The sequence below is a fragment of the Leptodactylus fuscus genome, chromosome 6 (genome assembly GCF_031893055.1).
Source record: "Leptodactylus fuscus isolate aLepFus1 chromosome 6, aLepFus1.hap2, whole genome shotgun sequence".
In the NCBI taxonomy this organism is placed as follows: Eukaryota; Metazoa; Chordata; class Amphibia; order Anura; family Leptodactylidae; genus Leptodactylus; species Leptodactylus fuscus.
The window spans coordinates 162,513,442-162,531,594 of NC_134270.1; the positions used below are offsets into that span (position 1 = coordinate 162,513,442).

The 18,153-nt window shown below is 46.0% G+C and overlaps 1 protein-coding gene across 9 annotated transcripts in view; it reads right to left on the bottom strand.

Moving 5' to 3' along the window:
* UBR4 (ubiquitin protein ligase E3 component n-recognin 4) overlaps positions 1-18,153 on the bottom strand; it is a 55,137-nt gene that overhangs the window by 12,575 nt on the left and 24,409 nt on the right. For 3 of the 9 annotated variants that reach the window (XM_075277873.1, XM_075277872.1, XM_075277870.1), the window contains exons 54-95: positions 18,003-18,124; positions 17,812-17,923; positions 17,166-17,296; positions 16,883-17,060; positions 16,014-16,118; positions 15,599-15,754; positions 14,423-14,591; positions 14,235-14,331; positions 14,038-14,145; positions 13,837-13,953; positions 13,119-13,328; positions 12,845-12,994; positions 12,445-12,672; positions 12,288-12,366; positions 11,690-11,908; positions 11,414-11,582; positions 11,174-11,318; positions 11,001-11,086; positions 10,558-10,645; positions 10,265-10,458; positions 8,852-9,091; positions 8,630-8,768; positions 8,122-8,247; positions 7,908-8,036; positions 7,484-7,827; positions 7,303-7,393; positions 6,623-6,707; positions 5,523-5,650; positions 5,310-5,439; positions 4,725-4,882; positions 4,522-4,631; positions 4,298-4,439; positions 4,072-4,153; positions 3,324-3,497; positions 3,036-3,157; positions 2,751-2,948; positions 2,454-2,534; positions 1,097-1,184; positions 872-999; positions 651-758; positions 457-576; positions 42-232 (exon numbers count right to left, since the gene is read on the bottom strand). In XM_075277873.1, coding sequence (XP_075133974.1) covers positions 42-232; positions 457-576; positions 651-758; positions 872-999; positions 1,097-1,184; positions 2,454-2,534; positions 2,751-2,948; positions 3,036-3,157; positions 3,324-3,497; positions 4,072-4,153; positions 4,298-4,439; positions 4,522-4,631; positions 4,725-4,882; positions 5,310-5,439; positions 5,523-5,650; positions 6,623-6,707; positions 7,303-7,393; positions 7,484-7,827; positions 7,908-8,036; positions 8,122-8,247; positions 8,630-8,768; positions 8,852-9,091; positions 10,265-10,458; positions 10,558-10,645; positions 11,001-11,086; positions 11,174-11,318; positions 11,414-11,582; positions 11,690-11,908; positions 12,288-12,366; positions 12,445-12,672; positions 12,845-12,994; positions 13,119-13,328; positions 13,837-13,953; positions 14,038-14,145; positions 14,235-14,331; positions 14,423-14,591; positions 15,599-15,754; positions 16,014-16,118; positions 16,883-17,060; positions 17,166-17,296; positions 17,812-17,923; positions 18,003-18,124 — 5,977 coding nt within the window. Of the gene's footprint in view, positions 1-41; positions 233-456; positions 577-650; positions 759-871; positions 1,000-1,096; positions 1,185-2,453; positions 2,535-2,750; positions 2,949-3,035; positions 3,158-3,323; positions 3,498-4,071; positions 4,154-4,297; positions 4,440-4,521; positions 4,632-4,724; positions 4,883-5,309; positions 5,440-5,522; positions 5,651-6,622; positions 6,708-7,302; positions 7,394-7,483; positions 7,828-7,907; positions 8,037-8,121; positions 8,248-8,629; positions 8,769-8,851; positions 9,092-10,264; positions 10,459-10,557; positions 10,646-11,000; positions 11,087-11,173; positions 11,319-11,413; positions 11,583-11,689; positions 11,909-12,287; positions 12,367-12,444; positions 12,673-12,844; positions 12,995-13,118; positions 13,329-13,836; positions 13,954-14,037; positions 14,146-14,234; positions 14,332-14,422; positions 14,592-15,598; positions 15,755-16,013; positions 16,119-16,882; positions 17,061-17,156; positions 17,297-17,439; positions 17,512-17,811; positions 17,924-18,002; positions 18,125-18,153 lie in introns of all 9 variants that reach the window. The other 6 variants (XM_075277874.1, XM_075277871.1, XM_075277867.1 and 3 more) reach the window with 5 other exon arrangements.

An 18,153-nucleotide genomic window follows, 5' to 3' on the forward strand; every position in this document is an offset into this window, starting at 1 on the left:
GGCTCATATAGTAAAAAAAAGTTCTGAAGAACAAGGCTTACTTCTCAAAAGTGCAATATGGCTTAAAGCGATCCACGAGAATCTGCATTTTTTCCATCTCTCCAAATGACAGGTAAGGAATGATGCGGAGCAGGCCTTGCAGCACGCTGGGGTTCGAGCGGACAAATGTGCTGTTGATCTGATCGAGCAGCATTACCAGCTGATCCTTATCCCCGGTGAGCAATAGGTTCCCCTGCACAGAGGAGACAACAAGGGAAGGAAATGTCATATTAGTTGTACTAAACAAGGCAAGTTATTTAATAGAAACCCAACTATGCATTGCTGATAATCATCATCATCATCATCATATACACTGTATGACCTGTACGCACCGTCTTCAGCCGATCTACAACTGTAGGTGATGGAGCCATCTAGTGGCTGGAGGAGGAATGTACCTCACAGGCTACGGTCTCTTACCTTGTCCTCGCTCAGGGGCTCAGCATTAGACTCGTCCAATATGATTTCCATTATGCTCAGCACTTGTTCGGCTACAGCAGCCCCGCCACTGTCTTTGCTCTCCTGTTCTGCCACCAGGGCCTGGAGGAAAAGACCGCCATGTCAGTCACCGAGACCCCGCCGGATACTATATCAGTAGTCAGAACCAGCCTTACCAAGTTCAGGGTGCCCAGCATTACATTCAGTGTGTTCATTTCAGGTTTCACCAGCTGTTGCCGATTCACCTTCACCTTGACACAGTAGCTGAAGAGCTTGAGAAGGACCTGCACGCAAGGACAGATACACTTAAGATGCTCACAAACATAACTTGTGCACCTGTGCAAACCTTTCCTGCAGCAATGACACAACCACAACTAAACCAACACCCCAGACTCACCGTAAGAAGATGGCGGCCCTGCTTGAAATCCTTGATACCAGCCAGACGGTTCAGCATACACTCAAGTCCGCCACACTGAGCCATGACTCCGGCCATCTTGTACACCTCCTCCTCATCTTCTTCCTCATCTATAGATAAAATGCACAGTAATTGTTAATAAGCTTCCGTCTAACTGAATTATAACAAACTTCAACATTGCACTATTTTGTTTCCTATAAATATTACCTGTGGTTGAGTCCAGAGACTCGATGAATTCTTCCGTTGCGTCACCCAGAAGACCCCTCATCCTGTAAATTATTCTCATTGGCTCCCCCTGAAACAACATGGAGAGATATACGTGACGAGTCTGGTTCTGTCCGAGAATGCTGGGAGTTGTAGTTTAGCAATAGATGTTTAGGGCTCTGATAAAGGCTGATGTAAAGGACTACACTACTAATCTATACAGAAAAGTAGACAACAATATTGGAGGCGGACCTTCTCACTCGAGGGGAGAACAGAAGAACCGCGCTCGCCCGGGTAAATCAACAAACTATTTGCACAACGCGTTTCGAGCCTATCTAGCTCTTTCTCAAGTGCATACAGACAACCTTCCATCATCCACTGTGGGAAGGTTATCTGTATGCACTTGAGAAAGAGCAAGATAGGCTTAAAACGCGTTGTGCAAATAAAGTTTGTTGATTTACCCAGGCGAGCGCGGTTCTTCTGTTCTCCCCTCGAGTGAGAAGGTCCACCCCCAATATTGTTGCCTTGACATCTCCCAGACATATATCCAGCTGCTGCCAACGTTTACCTGTGCCATCCATTCCTAAGATACACTATAGAGGTGGTTGTGTATCTCACACAAACCCAACAGGTGAGCGGCCATTTGTTTCTGCTTACCCTGACTTTTTGATTCAAAAAATACTACAGCAAGGTCGGCTCAGTGCCTCTCTTCTTTTTAGCTCTACAGAAAAGTAGGGGACCAAGTATCAACAATGGGCAGTCCTTAAAGTGTAAGCCCAGTTATAAATGAAGTGTACAGGTTAATATATATCTTATTAAGGATTTCGGTTTCATACTCCACTTATTAATCTGTTCTCCTGCCCCTTATATCCAATCAATCTCACAGCTTGTATACATTATATCCACCTCCATATTCAGCATCACACATACATAGAGCAGGGAGTGGTTAAGTGATTGATTTATTGCCTCATTCTGTGCACTAGTAGCCTCTTATCTACAACCTAGCAGGGGTTTGTTTTCTAAGAAAAAATAAATAAAAAGCACAATGAATAACAGTGACAGCAGCAATTATTTGAGTCTTCACTATTCCCCCTTTCCTTTTCATAGACTACTAAAGGAGAAAATAACCTGAAAAGTGAAGTAAACAGATTTAATAATATATTACAATTTTATTTTATTTGCACCTGTACCACTAATTTATGGAAAGTTATTTAGAACACAAGGTACATTATAAGAACTGCAAAGTTCAGGATTTCACCCCGGTTTGTGCACACTGAAGAAAGGATTTGTGCTCTGTAATAAAGAACATAAATATGGCGCCCTATTAACGTCAGCTCATACAGATGGGAACAAGCCGTACCTCATTAGTCGGGCACCAGACCTTCTTGTAAACCTCGGCCACCGGCAGGTCTAGACTGATGATCTTGTTATTCACCAGAAGCTGGAATGACAAACAAGGGTTAATAAAGAAATGGCAGCTCCAGCTGTACCAGGACACACAACATCTTCCGCTGGCGCTCTCCGAGGGCTTAAAGCAACCCTTAAATGGCAAACAAAACCATTTACACTATATATATATATATATATATATATATATATATATATATATATATATTATAATACAGCGCTGGTGGGATTGCTGCCGTTATCTACCTACTTCCATCCCACTGTCATCCTCCAGCAAGGCCACAAGATCACAGTCCTGGCAGATCTTATTCTTGATGTCTCTCATTAGAGGGCCGATTCCTGGTTCGTTGCTGCTGTACGGGTTTCCTGGCATGCGGCCCTGGAGGAAATCTTCTTGCTGAGGGTCTTTCTCGAGGGTCACAAAGAATTCAGTCACTTCATTCTCCTCCTGATGGAAGACACAACATAGGATGAGGTTATACACAAATCTTCTGGTCAGATAGATATTACACTGCTGGTTTCTATTATCACTCACCGGGTATATGATGCTGCAGAGCCGCTCAAATATAAAGACGGGCGTTCTGTAGTCGTCCAGACTATACCGCTTAGCTGTCTCAATGCAAACCGCCATGAAAGCCTTGGTCTCTGACTCTGTACCTGCAGAAAGTAAAAAGCCCAATCGCTTTTAGTGAATGTAATGGAACCACGAGACCGCAATGACTTGTCTAAGTGATGATCCCGAGGTCTCAAAAGTACAATAAATCCGCCAAACCGTTAGTTATGGAAATGCATTAACTAATAGAGCTAAAAGGGTGATGGTTACCAGTAGTCATGTCCTCCAGCATCTCCAGTAACATGTCCTGGGTCTCATCGATCAGCTTGGTTCTCTGCACCACCAGCTTTCTCAGGCAGAGGTAACCATTAAGCACAGTGCCAACCAGGCGGCTCTTGAAGTGACGTTTGATGGATTCCACCTCCACGAATGAAGAGAGGAGGCCTGAAGAGAAGGAGAAGAGAGAAGTCTGATATTAAAATATATCGGAGCACACTTCCAATGTAACGGAGAAGCTCCCTTGTAATGTCCTCCCTCCATAAGCCAATAAAAACAATGGCTCATGGAGGGGAGGACATATTCTTAATCCATTCCCCCGTTAATGTGAGATTTGCCAGAACGATTAGAGACTCCAGCTTCTTAATAATCATCCTGGTCCAAAGCTCCAGAATTGGTCCCTGTCTGGCACAGATCTCCGGTATAACTTGCGTCAGCTTTCTGGTGTGAACTATAGTAAATCTGACACGTGCCCAGCCCCCACTCTGCCCACTGTTGTAAAAAGTGGCGAGAAACTGACTTTACATGCAGATCAGGTCCTGCACCTAAGATCTGCCACCAGTTTTCTGATCATGTTAGTAAATTGCCCCAAGTGACTTTCATTCTAAGGGTGAGTATATTGAATAAAACGAAAGCGAAGCTCATATGGATAAGTGAAAAGTAACCAGCGACCCCGGACATTCAGCTAGTCACTGGCAAAGCTGACAACTCCCTCAAAGTATGAAGAATATCCTTGTCTCACCTGTGAGGCTCTTCAGCGCGTACCCCTGCTGCAGATCTGTACTTAAAGTCGCCTCTTCTAATGCCAGGAGACGGGCAATTTCCTAGAGGAAAATACAATCCTATATAAGATTCCTATGGCCAGGGTAAACCACTGTAAATGTAGTGCATGCAATGAGGAGGAGACTAGAGGACCAGGGTACGGTTAGGACGCTGAGCTTTCCTTACGAATTGATGGTGTCCTTTACCTTCGTGATGAGATTTCCAACATATGGCAGGACACCCCGGGCTGCCAAGTAGATCTTCCAGTGAGCCGGCTTGATGAGTTTCTGATACAAAGCCAGATACTCGGCTGCACACTCCCCAGCAACGCTCAGTTCATCCAAATAGCTGAGAGAAAGAAACCTCATATAAGCACAGGAACCGCCTCAGATATCATTCACATACATGTATATCTATCCTGCCCACCAACCTGGTGAGAAGGTCCAGGACCTGCTGTCTGCGGCTCGGGAAGGTAGCCAATGCCTCGACGATGGTGCACGCTGCTTGGCGAGCGGCTTGTGTGGCTGGGGTGAATAAGACCTGCGTGTGAAGAGAGACAAGTAACTAATACTTATACCGAAGACGCAAGACAGAAATGCCGATCTGAAGGAGGCTCAAGGAGGAGGCCCGTACCTGTCTGAGCCAGTTGTTGTGTCCCAGTTTGAGATCTAGAGGGGTCGTCCTCTTGCCTTTCTTGCTTAAGAACTGCTTCCACTTCCACACGTACTTCTCTTGTAGGTACATCTGTCTGAGCTCAGCTTTGCTTGGTGTGACCCCGCTATTGTCTATACCTGATGTGACACAAAATACAATGAGCCCTCCTAATTCACAGTCACCTGACGTCCGGCTTAATGAAGTTAAAGCAGTTTTCTGGCAATTTACAACCAAAGGTGCCTCCTTAGGTGGGGGTCTGACACCTGACACTTGTGCGGATGAGACAACTGAAGATGCTCCATATAGTGTCTATAACTTGTACTCCATTGAATTCATTGCTGTTGTACCAGATCCAGCCATTACAAGATGCCTGGCAAACAAAGATCTCCCCGCAGCAAAGAGAACAGTGCTAGGCCAACTTCAGCCAGCAGGATGACTGTACCCCACCGATTTAATATTGACGACCTCTCATATGGGTAAGCCATCAATTGTGAAGTCCCAAAAGACACTTTCATAGCAAAAAAAATTATAAGTATGGCTTCCTCACTGATGCCACCGCCATACCTCGGGCTGGGAGACATTTCTTCCAGGCTTCATAGGACGCTTTGTGATCCCTCTTCAGCCAGAGTTGGGCCTGTGCGTGGATTTCATTGCTATACGGTTTTACTGTAGTTAACGTCTCCATTGGAACATCCTGAAACACAGACATACGAGATGTAGGGAACCTGGACAGTGGGACAGCATGCGGATAGAAGACAGACAAGCTCAAGGTCTTACCTTATTCTTCTTGCTGGTTGGTGTTGGAGGTTTAATGAGTTTCTGCAGGATCCTCAGACACATTAAGGTGATGTTCTCCACCACGACAGGGGTCTTGATGTTCACGGCCATCAGGAAGAGACTCAGGGCTATGAAAGATGGAGAACAGGGATAAATATATATATACAGATTGTATCCAAGGGCTAGTATATCCAAAATCAATAGTTTTTCAGCACAGGGGTATACTCAAGTGAAAATAAAACGTAGCTTTTAATAAATATGATTAAAAACGAAATTTCTGTGTATCTCGTCACTGCTATTGTGTTACAGTGTTAACAACAAGTATTGCACACTTGTATCCTTTTGTGGATAGGGCAAGGGAGGTGGCCAGAGTCGGGGAAACCCACCCCACCAGCAATGGTCCAAAATAGTTAGCAGCGCGGTGTGGTATACACCCACCCGTATGACCAATTCCCCCCTATATCTCCAAGGGCTAATGTCATTGCTCCTGTCACTATTTGTTAAAGTGGTGTCTAAACAGATATAGTCACTTGATAAAACAATAGTAACCCTCTTATCTAAATAAGTGCAGATATAGCAGACTGCCTCTAATAGGTCGGATATAACAGGCTGCGCTTACACTATTACAAGCTAATTGTTAGCACACAAGTAAACTGGAGTAGACTGAGCTAATGGCATTATAAGCCCTATTCAAACAATCTCTACGCGTTTCACAAGGCTCATCAGGAGAGTTAGAGATAAGAAAACAAAAAAGGTTGCGGTAATAACCACATTTCCTGAGTCCTGGATGGTAGGACTCAGTACATATAGCAGATCCGAAGATTAACACAGAACCATAGGACCTAGGGCAAAGACCATATAACCTTCATAAGACCTCCAAGACAGCATGGGAAATTTAGGGTAAGACATATTCCTTCCCAATAGAAAATGTACAAAGCTTTGGCCTCACTGCTTGTAGGAAGACAATCTAAGGGCCGAGCTAATATTAAGGAGGTGGAGTGTTTCCATGAACCAAGTGAATGTAGAGTTTCCAGTCAGGACAGAGCTCTGTATGAATGCAGAGATAGCCAACACATGCCTTACTGTGGTGTAATACATACCGCAACGCAGACGAAGCTCCCAACAGTTGTCCTCCTTGGATATAGAGTCTGTAAGCAGCAGCATCTCGTACTGTAGACTACTGGCCTGGAATAGACAATTGCATGATATATCAATACCTGAACATTCATTTACCATCTATAACATAGATATCAAGTAAACCATGGCCACCAACGACTGACAGCGGCTACTGAAGCAGCACATATGGCGAGTACAACTAGGAAATGTCCACATAGGATGACTATGCTGCTGGATTTTTAGCATGGAAGTCCAGCAGCAAATTTGTCTGAATGCCATCGATGCAAGGACCACCTGATACGGATGGTTTATGTGGTGGGATATTATACCAAGTGTTCTGCAGCTTTTAACCTTTACATTGCAAGAGTTGAAAGCTGAGGGAAAAGCAACAGCATAAACAGATACGATGCCGAAAACCTTCAGAACAGGGGTGCATAGACATGATGGCTGCTACAACATAGCTCTGTATATACTCTGCACAGGAACTGCGGCTCAGACTCATTTGCTGAAATTGGGGCATGCTGCAAAAAAATGGCTGACGCTTTATGTTATACATTATTGGAGGGTCCAGGTGACCGAACCACCACTGATCTGTAAGCGATCTCAGCAATAGGTCATCACTTCATCTGATAGAAAATGCTTAATGAAAACAATGCGGACTTACCAAATCCGGATTCGCCCAGTGTCCTTTAAGGGCCGTCGATACCTTTCCTATAATTAAGTCATTCATTTGCTGAGTGGCTTCTGGATTGTCTCTGGATAACAGACCAAAATGTAACGTTATAAACACAAAAACAGGAAAAAGAAAATAAAAAAGACTAGAAAAACACTTGATGTGATCCTACCTGGTCAGCAGACACATGACCTGTCGCACCTCATCACGCATGGATGCAGGACCACGGCGCAGGTTGTAATCAAACAGTTCCCGGATAAGGCCTTGTGATACCAGTATGTGCCGTATGGTGCTGTTAGTAGCCAGGGCACGTAGCAGGGTGATACAATGCTCTGTCACTGCCGATGCACAGCCGTAGCACTTGGTGGAGGACGTATGGCCGCATCCGAGCACGGATAATGCTCTGTACTGACTGGCAGTAAACGTGGGCTGCACAGTGGTGCGGGAGGATCTCGTGGCCGCTTCTCTCTGCTGCAGATCGTACTCCAAAAGCTCCTTCCGGGAGGCAAACACTTTCTGGAAAATCAATGACAAATATCAGAAAACCGTCCAAGTCTCTCATAATCCACAAGGCAGATTCTTAATAACGTTATTACCTGGATGATCTTGGAGAGCTCATCAAAAGAGTTCTTGCAGTCCCCGCAGTATTCCTGGGCCAGCTGCAGGATGTACCGATTCACACTGGCAGAGGTGGAGCTTATTCCTCCGGCGTTGGCAGAATCGTCCTACAGAGAGAATAGGTTAGAAGTGATGCTATGTGACATAGGAGACCCTAGAATAGCAATGGCCTGTGTCAGACGTGGTACCTACCTGTGGTTTCTCAGGGGCGGCTTCATTAACTTTACATAGCAGGTTTTCTAGCTGTGGTCTGTGGCCCATGAGCTGGTGGTAGACTCTGTCCGCTTTGTCCAGCAGGGTGTTAATATTGGTGACAGCCTATAAATGAATGGAGTGTCTTTTTATGCCTTTCTTCCCAGCATTTTCTGATAGACTATAGTTAGAGACACTGGAGACACTACAAGATGTAATGAAATGAACACCCCAACACTTTTCAGATGGTATTGGCATCCTATACAATGAGAAGGTCTGCAATGTTCCAATACTGTTTCAGTTCCTTCCAATATCAAGATCTATATACAATCATAACTTGCATCCAGGGGTGGGAGACCCTTTAAGAACATGTCTTACTAATCTGTGCTAGCAGGACATGATCAGAGCATTATAAACATACCCAAGTATACTAGAAAGTCAAAACTTTTCATTATGCAACAGTTAACTTTCAGAGGAGGAGCCCTTTAAGTAAATGTTGCGGTCTCACCTTCTTGCGATCCTCTTCATTCTCGATGGGATCTACGGCGCAGCAAGGTCTTGCATAAAGCATGAAATCAAACCGAGCGTACTTGCAAAATCCGCAAGCATTGCACAGGAATGGGTCCTTTTCATCATAGTTAATGGATCTAGGGGGAAATAAAAACACATAAATAAATGCAATCAAATGTAATAAAGACAATCATCCTATGTGGAGGAGAGGAGCTCTAACCTGCACTTGTGACACTGATACACATTTTCACCACAGTTTCCGCATACTCCAGGGTTGGCAGGTACGGAGGCGCTACAACGTGGACACTGCAGGGTCTCGGAGGACGCCTGGTAGTTTTCATAGAAGTCGGCAAATTCAATCATTAGGTTTGAGGCAACGATGGGAAGCGGGAGATCGATCTTCACCTCTGTCTGTCCTGGAGTCAGTTGTACCTTCTTAGCCTTGTGCCAGCGTGCAGGTCTGAAGCAAAGGAAGGAAAAAAAACAAAGCAACACATTCATTAACCTTCTGAAAATCTCACTAACCCGACTTATATAGTCTTATGCCAGGTTTGCTGCAACTTTCCAGCATTATGCTACGGTTGTAAGCCATCAGTGTAGGTGGCAAAGATTAAGGGAATTTAGTTTATCTTGCAATAGATTGCAATCTGCCACCAAAGTGTCTCTGGAGTGCCCCATTTTAAAGGGATTCTACCATTAAAACCCTTTTTTTTTTTGTAGATAAGACATCAGAATAGTCTTTAGAAAGGCTATTCATCTCTTACCTTTAGATGTGATCTCCGCTGCGCCGTTCCTTAGAAATACCGTTTTTTACCAGTATGCAAATTAGTTCTCTTGCAGCGATGGGGGCGGGCCCCAGCGCTGGAAATGTGATGGGGGCATCCCCACTGCTGCTCGAGAACAGGCTCCCGCGACGCCTCTATCTTCGGCTGGATCTTCCCCTCCTCTGTCGTCTTCCTCCTGTGTCACCTCCGACGCCTGCGCAGTTGGCTCTGCCAGTGAGACATTAGTAGAGCCGACTGCGCATGCGCACAATTGCGGCGTCGGAACTATGGCCGCGGGCATGCGCAGTTGGCTCTACTAGTGTCTCACTGGCAGAGCCAACTGTGCAGGCGTCGGAGTTGACGCCGAAGAAAGAAGGGGAGGATCCAGCAGAAGATAGAGGCGTCGCTGGAGCCTGTTCTCGAGTAGCAGTTCAAGCGCTGGGGCCCGCCCCCATCGCTGCAAGAGAACTAATTTGCATACCGGTAAAAAACGGTATTTCTAAGGAACGGCACGGCGGAGATCACATCTAAAGATAAGAGACGAATAGCCTTTCTAAAGGCTATTCCGACGTCTTATCTACAAAAAAAAAGGGTTTTAATGGTAGACTCCCTTTAATAATGCAGCAGGACACATAAAAAAACATGGAAATGCCAAAGATCAGCATTCGGGAAGTCACATAAAAGTGCATGCTCACTCCTGCTCCATACACAGAATTGTCACAATCGCCTACCGAGGGTCCCGGCAAACAACCTGCAATGATCAAACACTCATCCCGCTTTCCTTGGGATAGGGATAAGTGTTACTAGTGGGACAAAACCTAAAAAAAAAATGAAAGGCACAGTAACTATTGCAAGTGTTAGGTTCTCACTTGTTCTTCAGTTCCACAATGGCTTGCACGGTGCGATTATTATAGTACAGATTAATGGTTCGGACCATTTTGGTTCGCTTTAGGTCTCCGATCTTCACGGTCACTTTGCTGATGGTGTGGCTTCCTATGAGTTTGACCACTTGCTGTGTGGTGGTGTATCGGGTGTCCACTTTAATGGAAGAAAGTTTGATATTCTGCCCCCCAAAAAATAAAAAATTAAATTAAAACCTAATATTTACAGGTAGCAATTTCTTCCATACCAGTATTACACTTCACTTCAGTCTAGTACTTACACACAATGGGACTTCGGGGTTGTTGCAGACTAGACATGGGTCACTTTCGAGATAGTAGCCGTCAAACTCTACCAAACCAGACAGCGTGCTAGAGGAAGAAAGTGTCAGAATTAGGCTGGGGACAAATCTGTGATGGTCGCTACAGGTTTCTAACTAGTCACTGGAACATACAAGCTGGGGGATGGGTCTGTTACATGATGGACCCCATAAGATCCCACTGACTATAATAGGGTCTTGTCAGGTGCCCATTTATCAGATGAAAAGAAGCAGCTTGCAGGACGTTACGATCCTGATTTTTGAAGGAATTTGCAACAGACTCTTAAAACCATCTGCCGCAGATGTGACCATCGCCTTTAAGAGCAGGCCCCGTGCGCACAACCTCAGGCAGAGTCAGACGTGTCCAACCTCAATGATCAAGGGGCAGAACGAGAAGAATCACTTACTTGTAGATGTTGGAGTTGGGATGATTGGTCAGGATGTGGTTTTGTGTTCGGAGGATCTCGACAGCCTTTTGGGAATATTCCTTAAACTGAGGACCAAGAGACAATATCCTTCGTTACAGAACTGAAGCAGATATTATTAGCAGAGAAGGATCTGGATGTCTTAAAGACCTCACCTTCTTCTCTGTCTGAGGAGTCTTCAGGGAGAAGTATCCGAGGAGATCAACAAACTGAGCGGCTTTGCGTCCATAAGCCGGGAGTTCTGGCCAGATTGACCACATGAGGTCCAGGAGAAGTTCCTGCTGCGCCTTGTTGGAATTTCTGAGAGCGAGAAAAGAAATCAGTAAATTAAATAATGAAAGCGATGGACAAACACAATGTGAAACATATGAAAAAGTTACGGCGGAGCGTATCACCTGTAGATGTGCAGCGCTAAGCAATGAGCCTGCCAGCGGACAGAAGACGCATTTGACTCCAGAAGGAAGCAGCGAAGGAACTGGATTAGTGTCTCCTTGTCAGCAAATTTATTCAGCTGGTTGACAAGTGCGGTACAGAGCTGCTCCTCCTGGGTACTGGTCCCCTCACCTGGAAGACACCATCACATTTACTTCAGAATCCAAAGTCTGCAGTGCGCTCACTAGCGGATATGATCTTATTGGTATGACTATGGTGTGACTACAGGGGTCTCTTACCATCCTTGTCCTTGTCTTTATCTTCCTTTTTACTCTTCTTAGTCGATGACTTGCTCTGAGATCCAGACTGCCCAGAGCTTGACGAAGGAACAGCAGAGGAACCTGAAGATGTGGACAGGACTTTGCTGCCACATAATGCACAAGAAAGCAGCTGCAGGAGAACTGGAGACACTCCTTCATCCACCAAGAAGCTGACCTGAAGCAGGAAGTACAGGACCGCTGGAGGGGAAAAAGATGGTCAGCAACAGACAGAGGAACGACAAACTGTAACCGAGAGGGTTTTCCAGGGTGTTAAGGGCGCCTCGGTCAACTTTGACTGAGGCGCCGGAGGGGTCAATGCCGGGCACCGACCGGGGGCATTAGCGCTGGTTGTCTACTGTATAAAACAGTAGACATCCGACGGCTATGGCGACCGCCATAGTTAAACACCTGGAATGCGCCGTACTAGTACGGCAGATGTCGGGAAGGGGTTAAAATGCAGACACAAATGGCAGCTGTATAACAAGCACTGGTTATTGGTGACGTATGTCTGTAGACATCCCACCACGAAGATACAGTAACATGCATCACCTACACTCCTAACACAAGAGCTACTTACAGTCATCTTTGATGCAGAATTTCTGCCAGTTGACCGTCCGCTGGGATGCAATTTCAGCGCAGGCTTTTAGATGCTCCATCTGAAACAAACAGCTTAGTGAATACCGTGCACCCTTCTCTATACCTCTCCAGAACACACGGGTCTTCCTGCTTCTTACCAGATTGATCAGCGTGTCGTACTGCAGAGCAGATCCTGAGCTGGCAGTCACCACACTCGCACGCAAGAATATACCGTGCTCCTCCAGCAACTTCTTGATGCCTCGGACATGGGAATCGAGCGTGTGAAGGTCCCGGAGTTGTCTGTATTTTTCTTTGGAGCCGCAGATAAACAGAAGAAGTTTCCGCACCTGACGGCGCACGAATGGCGTCTGCTGAATCATCAGGTACTGAACAAAAGAGGAGAATGGGAAATGACAGGTCTTACAAAAGTGTACACAAAAAACAATGGCTTTATACAGATGTAGACAAAGCTTTAGACATAATTAAGACGTAGTAATAATAATAATAATAATAATAATAATAATAGATATTAGGGATTGCACGTTTGTATCTACAAACCTCAGAAAGGAAATAGAACCAAGAATGATCAAACACGGGCGGGGGGATTCGGGAGTTGGTGTCGGCAATTTTCTTAATCTGGTAAGGTAGTCGGAGAACCATCTCTGTCAGCAGCTGAGTATAGGCCTGGAAGACGTCTGCAGCGTGACCCTGACCCAGGAGAACAAAGGAGGAGTCAGAACAAACCCCCAGAAACACTCTCCAGATTCCACCTGAGAACAGAGCGCATATCTACCCCAGGGCTGTATATCAGTCACCGGCCACCGCGACTTACCTTGACGTACTGGCGGAGGAAGAAAGGGCTCATATCTGGTGGAGATGAAGAGGTGTGAGGTTTCAGGAGCTGACTAGTAGCCACGGGCTCTTCATCGCTCTGTTGGCTCTTCCAGTAGTCCAGAAGAGACTTGAGGACATGGAGGCAATAATCCACAGCCCCTGAGCTCAGGAGAGCAGTAGCTGTGGCGCTAGAAATCAGGGAGGACGACTGGAAAAGAAAGGAGCAAAAGGTTTATTACAAATAGAACTAGAAAAAATGGCTGCAATCTTCCAGAAACAGCACCCCCACATGTCCACAGGTTGTGTTTGGTATTGCAGCTCAGCTCCGCTGACGTGAAAGAGTATGAGCTGGCATACCAGACGTACCTTGCAGATAGGTGGCCATGTTTTTATGGTCCTGGAAAACAGCTTCAATGCAGACTGAATATTATATGTTCACAGTGAAGTAACATTTGTCACATCGCCCATATACATTTAAGTGAATAGGACCAAACGGCAATACTAGGCACCTATGCAATGTAATGCAGTGTGCTTGTAAAGAGGATGCAGCAGTCAAACATCTCCTCAAACAGCTGATCTGTGGGGTTCCAGGTGTCAGACCAACCACCGATCAGATACTTCTGACTTATGCTAATGATATCAATTTGTAATCCATGGAAACCCCTTTAACTATAGCTGGGGTGCATCACATTGGTACTAGTTACAATCTCACGCACCTCACAAATGGATGATTTGGAGCCAGACTTGGTCCTTGACATAAAGACGCTCAGTAGCCTCATGACCACCAGATGGACCTCGTTCAGTGGAGTGCGCTCGTTCTTCTTAGAGACATCCTAGGAGATATTAATGGAGCATTAACATGCAAATTAAGAATTGCCTTGTAATCGTCAACGAGAAAACATTAACCCCATCATTACCTTTTTATCTAAGCCTAGCTCTGCAATGAGCTGGGACAGGAGGTTATCTAAGGCTCCTTTATCCTTCTCATCTTCTCCATCCAGATCAGCTGTCAGCATCAATACAACCTGGAGAAAAAACAACACCCCGAATATTAACAGATGCCTCAAGAGGAAAGGACAATGAGGCGATAATACTATGTGGTTAAGATATATACCTGCATGTATGGAATGGCCCGGACGCCTCCTACATTACGGAGACATGACATAGACTGAAGGAGGCGCTCCAGAAGCATCAAACGCACCATGTGGAGTCTAAAGGGAAACACGCCAGCAATGAAGCAGTTAAAAGGCATATCCCCATCTATTAGCACACAAAGTGGCGGCTTTATAAAGATATACGGACCTGTTGCTGGTATGTGCATCGCCTTCTGTTTCTCCTTCTCCTTCCGAACCTTCACCTTCATGTTGTCCTGTTGCGGTGCTGATGGCTCCCGTGCTAGAACTTATACTTCCAGGCCCGACAGGATGACCCTCCACCGCGGTGTCACCGTAGGCACTGCTCCGACCTGACACTGAGGAAGAGGAGACATGTCACACAACCTTCTTAAGATATAGGGAATTATACATAGACTACCTAAAAATCCCCTGCATGGGGGCCCTCCGGTACGGCCAACTATAACAAACAGGAGGCTGTGTGGTTGCTGGAAGCCATATCCAAGACCAAACTGGAGAGAATACACAGATCAGTCTTGTCTGCAAATGGGAATGTTATAGGGTATCCCATATCTTCCAGTATGTGTTTACGAAGGTATAGATCTGTTCTCTGGGGCTCTCATACATCAGATTTCCAGTTTTCCATGAAACTTATTCTACTGCCCAGGCTCTGCATTGCCTTACAGTGATTTTTTCACCCAAGACATTTCTGGAATACCTATACATGTCTTATAGATGCACATCCGCACCTCTGGGACCCAGATTTATCACAAGAGCAGGGATCAGAGACCCCACTCCACAGCCGTAGAGAATGAAGAGAGGCTCACATAGAATTCTTTGAGAACTAATAGTCAAGAAGCTTTATCTGCCATTTGTGCGACCTCTATAGAGGTCAATGCAGAGGGCCGTGCATGCGTGGCCACCTCGCCGCTCAGTCCTGAGATAGGTGGAGGCCCCACATCTATAACAGCATAAAAGGTCTTAAAATCGCCTTTTAAGAATATTATACTAGCTATTCATTTTGTGCACAACCTCTCAAACCATCAGATCTGCAAAAGGTTTCATATACAGGCAGACAAAATAGCTGCATGGAAAACCTAAGGCATATTACTACCACAAGGAAATGACTCTGCAACTTGCAATGCAGTCTAATTTACTGATCATTATCTCCTCCGAAATCTACGGGTAATGGCGACACCACCTCAACCACACACAAGGCCTGGTGAGAGGATTCCAAAAACCATAGCACCCTTTACTTCATAAGGCAATGCCCCGGTGTGGCTGAACCTCACATCTATATACCAGGTCACATCACACCACAGTCTATACCCCTAATACCTATCATACTAAATAGTGACAGACGTACCACTATGCTCACCAGCCACCGAATCCACGGCACTGCCACCACTTTCGGAGCCCACGCTCCCCCCGTGGTCTGCTGGGGAGGTGCGCAGTGTGGAACCATCGGTTGCGGCCGTGCTGCCTTCATCATCCGATGCTGGAGCTATAAGCATGAGGAGAGCTGTTACAGGTAAAAACACAGTCTCTAACTACCGAGCCAGCAGAACACAGATCCCCCTCCCCCGACCTACACAGCAAGAGATGGAGCTCCCTTATTAGGGCGGAAAGCGGCTTATTACCTGAAGTTACCCCATGCAAGCGGCAGCAGAAAACCCAGTGAGCAGAGCAGAGTGAGCGAGCTTAGTTCCCTACCATTCCTATACATGCAGTAATAGAACAGTCTGCTGTCAGGCCCCATGTGGACTCTGGCACTACTATACCTGATGCAGTAGTGTCTGATAACGTTCCGGCATCCAAAGATGATGAGCTCGGTGCCTGTCCAGACAATCCCAAACTCTGGAGACCTAGAGCGCTGCTGCTGCTTCCTGCGGAGACAGCAGATGGTTATACACCAGAGGAAATGGATTAAACAGCAGGATGGACTCCATTAAACACACAAAGATATTACAACTTTCAATCTATATCCAAATGAGCAGTTGGGGGGCGACACTGAGTAACAAGCGCAGGTGAAACCGGGTGCCCTGCCAGATGTGGCCCTGCCCGAGGTGCACCAAAGCGCTCATTTGCATATGGATTACAAATATTCTCACCACTTAGTGGAATGTATCTTTTAACATTAAAGTGCAATTTATGTCCCTCATCTCTTCCCTTACATCAGCATATACAGTAACGGTATGCAGAAGTTTTAGGCAGTGACCGAAGAATAGAGGAATATAAATCCCATCTATATTTGGTGTGACCTTCGCCCTTTGGAGGAGGAGTCCTGGAGGTGATGATGTGGCCCCCACAGAGTTCTGATCTCATCATCATCCAGTCTGTCTGGGATGACATGAAGAGACAGAAGGATTTGAGCAAGCCTACATCCACAGAAGATCTGTGCTTAGTTCTCCAAGATGGCGGGGGGAACAACTCTGCAAAAACTTTCTGCAAGTACCAAGAAGAACTGATGGAAGGCAAAGGGCAAAGGTCACACCAAATATCGATGAGATTTACATTTCTTTTTACTTCATTTTGTTAATTGACAACAATAACCCGTTAAGCTATTACGTTGCAGCATTTTTTTGCACAGCACTGTAAGGGGATTAGAAGAGATCTTGGTGAGGGGAGACTCCCTATAATCGGTGCGTACCTTGCTGATCTTGCTGCAGACTAAGAGCGATGGCCAACTCCACCATGGTCTCATCATCGGCATCAGGGGGAATGTCCAGCATTGGTGGGAAGCCCTCGGCACCGGCCAGCAGAGCCTCTAATGGTGACGGATTGCCATTGTTGACGCTGTCGGCACTTTCCAGGACCATGGACTCGGACTGGCGAAATAAGGGGCAATAAGATTTAGTTCTTCCCATCAAGCTCCGTAATGTTCTAGAAATAAAGGTTACAAGCAATGCTCAGTCAGTACACACAATTCTCACCACCATCTCAAAGTCTCCGTGGTCAACCTCATTCTGCTCTTGACTCTGCTGACGGACATGTTCTCCGTTTGGTATCCCAGAAGTCTGGATCTTGTCTTCTGCCTCATCGTCGTCGTCATCGTCCTTGTCTCCTGGCCCAGAAAAAACTGTGATGAAAACCCAATCCACTAGCACCCAACTAAACAAAATGGCTGCCTGCGTGTGACACCACTGTAACCACCACAATGAAAGGAGACCCTTCCTAGCCAAGGGTGAGAGAAACCCGAGTGCTCACGGTTAAAGAGGTCCTTGTATGGCGGAGGCATCCTAATGACAGCCACACCTGAAGGAAACCAAGCTCTCCAACCTAGAGGGAATTGAAATGGATCATGTACGGGTGTCTATTAAGATGCTCCATTCTATGAGGTAAACAGGAGGAGGCGGGTATCTCAGGCTGCCATGACAAAAGAGTCAGGGGTAATAGTCAAGAGATGGAGACTCACTGCGGGACACCAAGAGCAAGGATAACACTTGTGGGTGGTCGTACTCTATAGAGCTGCACACCAAGACAACACTCACATCACAAGAAGCGGAGGGGGACCTGGTGCGGGATTGAATGACAACTCCTAAATTAGAGGATACGTTGTCAGTATGGGAATGCTCTTACCCATGGGCGTGTTGCTACGTGGAGAGGACGGAAGAGTCACATGGCGGCGCTTATTACGAGGACGGAGCACACGGATTAGAGCTTGTTTGCAGGAGAAGCTGACGGATGGATCCTGAAAGCAAAGCACAGCATTGAGAAACTTGTGCAACCCCATAGGGCAGAACCCTCAGTCCTCAAGACCCGTCACTCACCGGGCACAGCAACATTTGCATGTAGATCTTAGAGGCGAGGTTAATGCAGTCTAGTTCGCATGTGCAGTAGCCATGTATAATATCCACCAGGGCATTGACTGTTGCTTCCACATGGGTAAGACCTGTAGATGAAAAAATAAAAACAGAATAT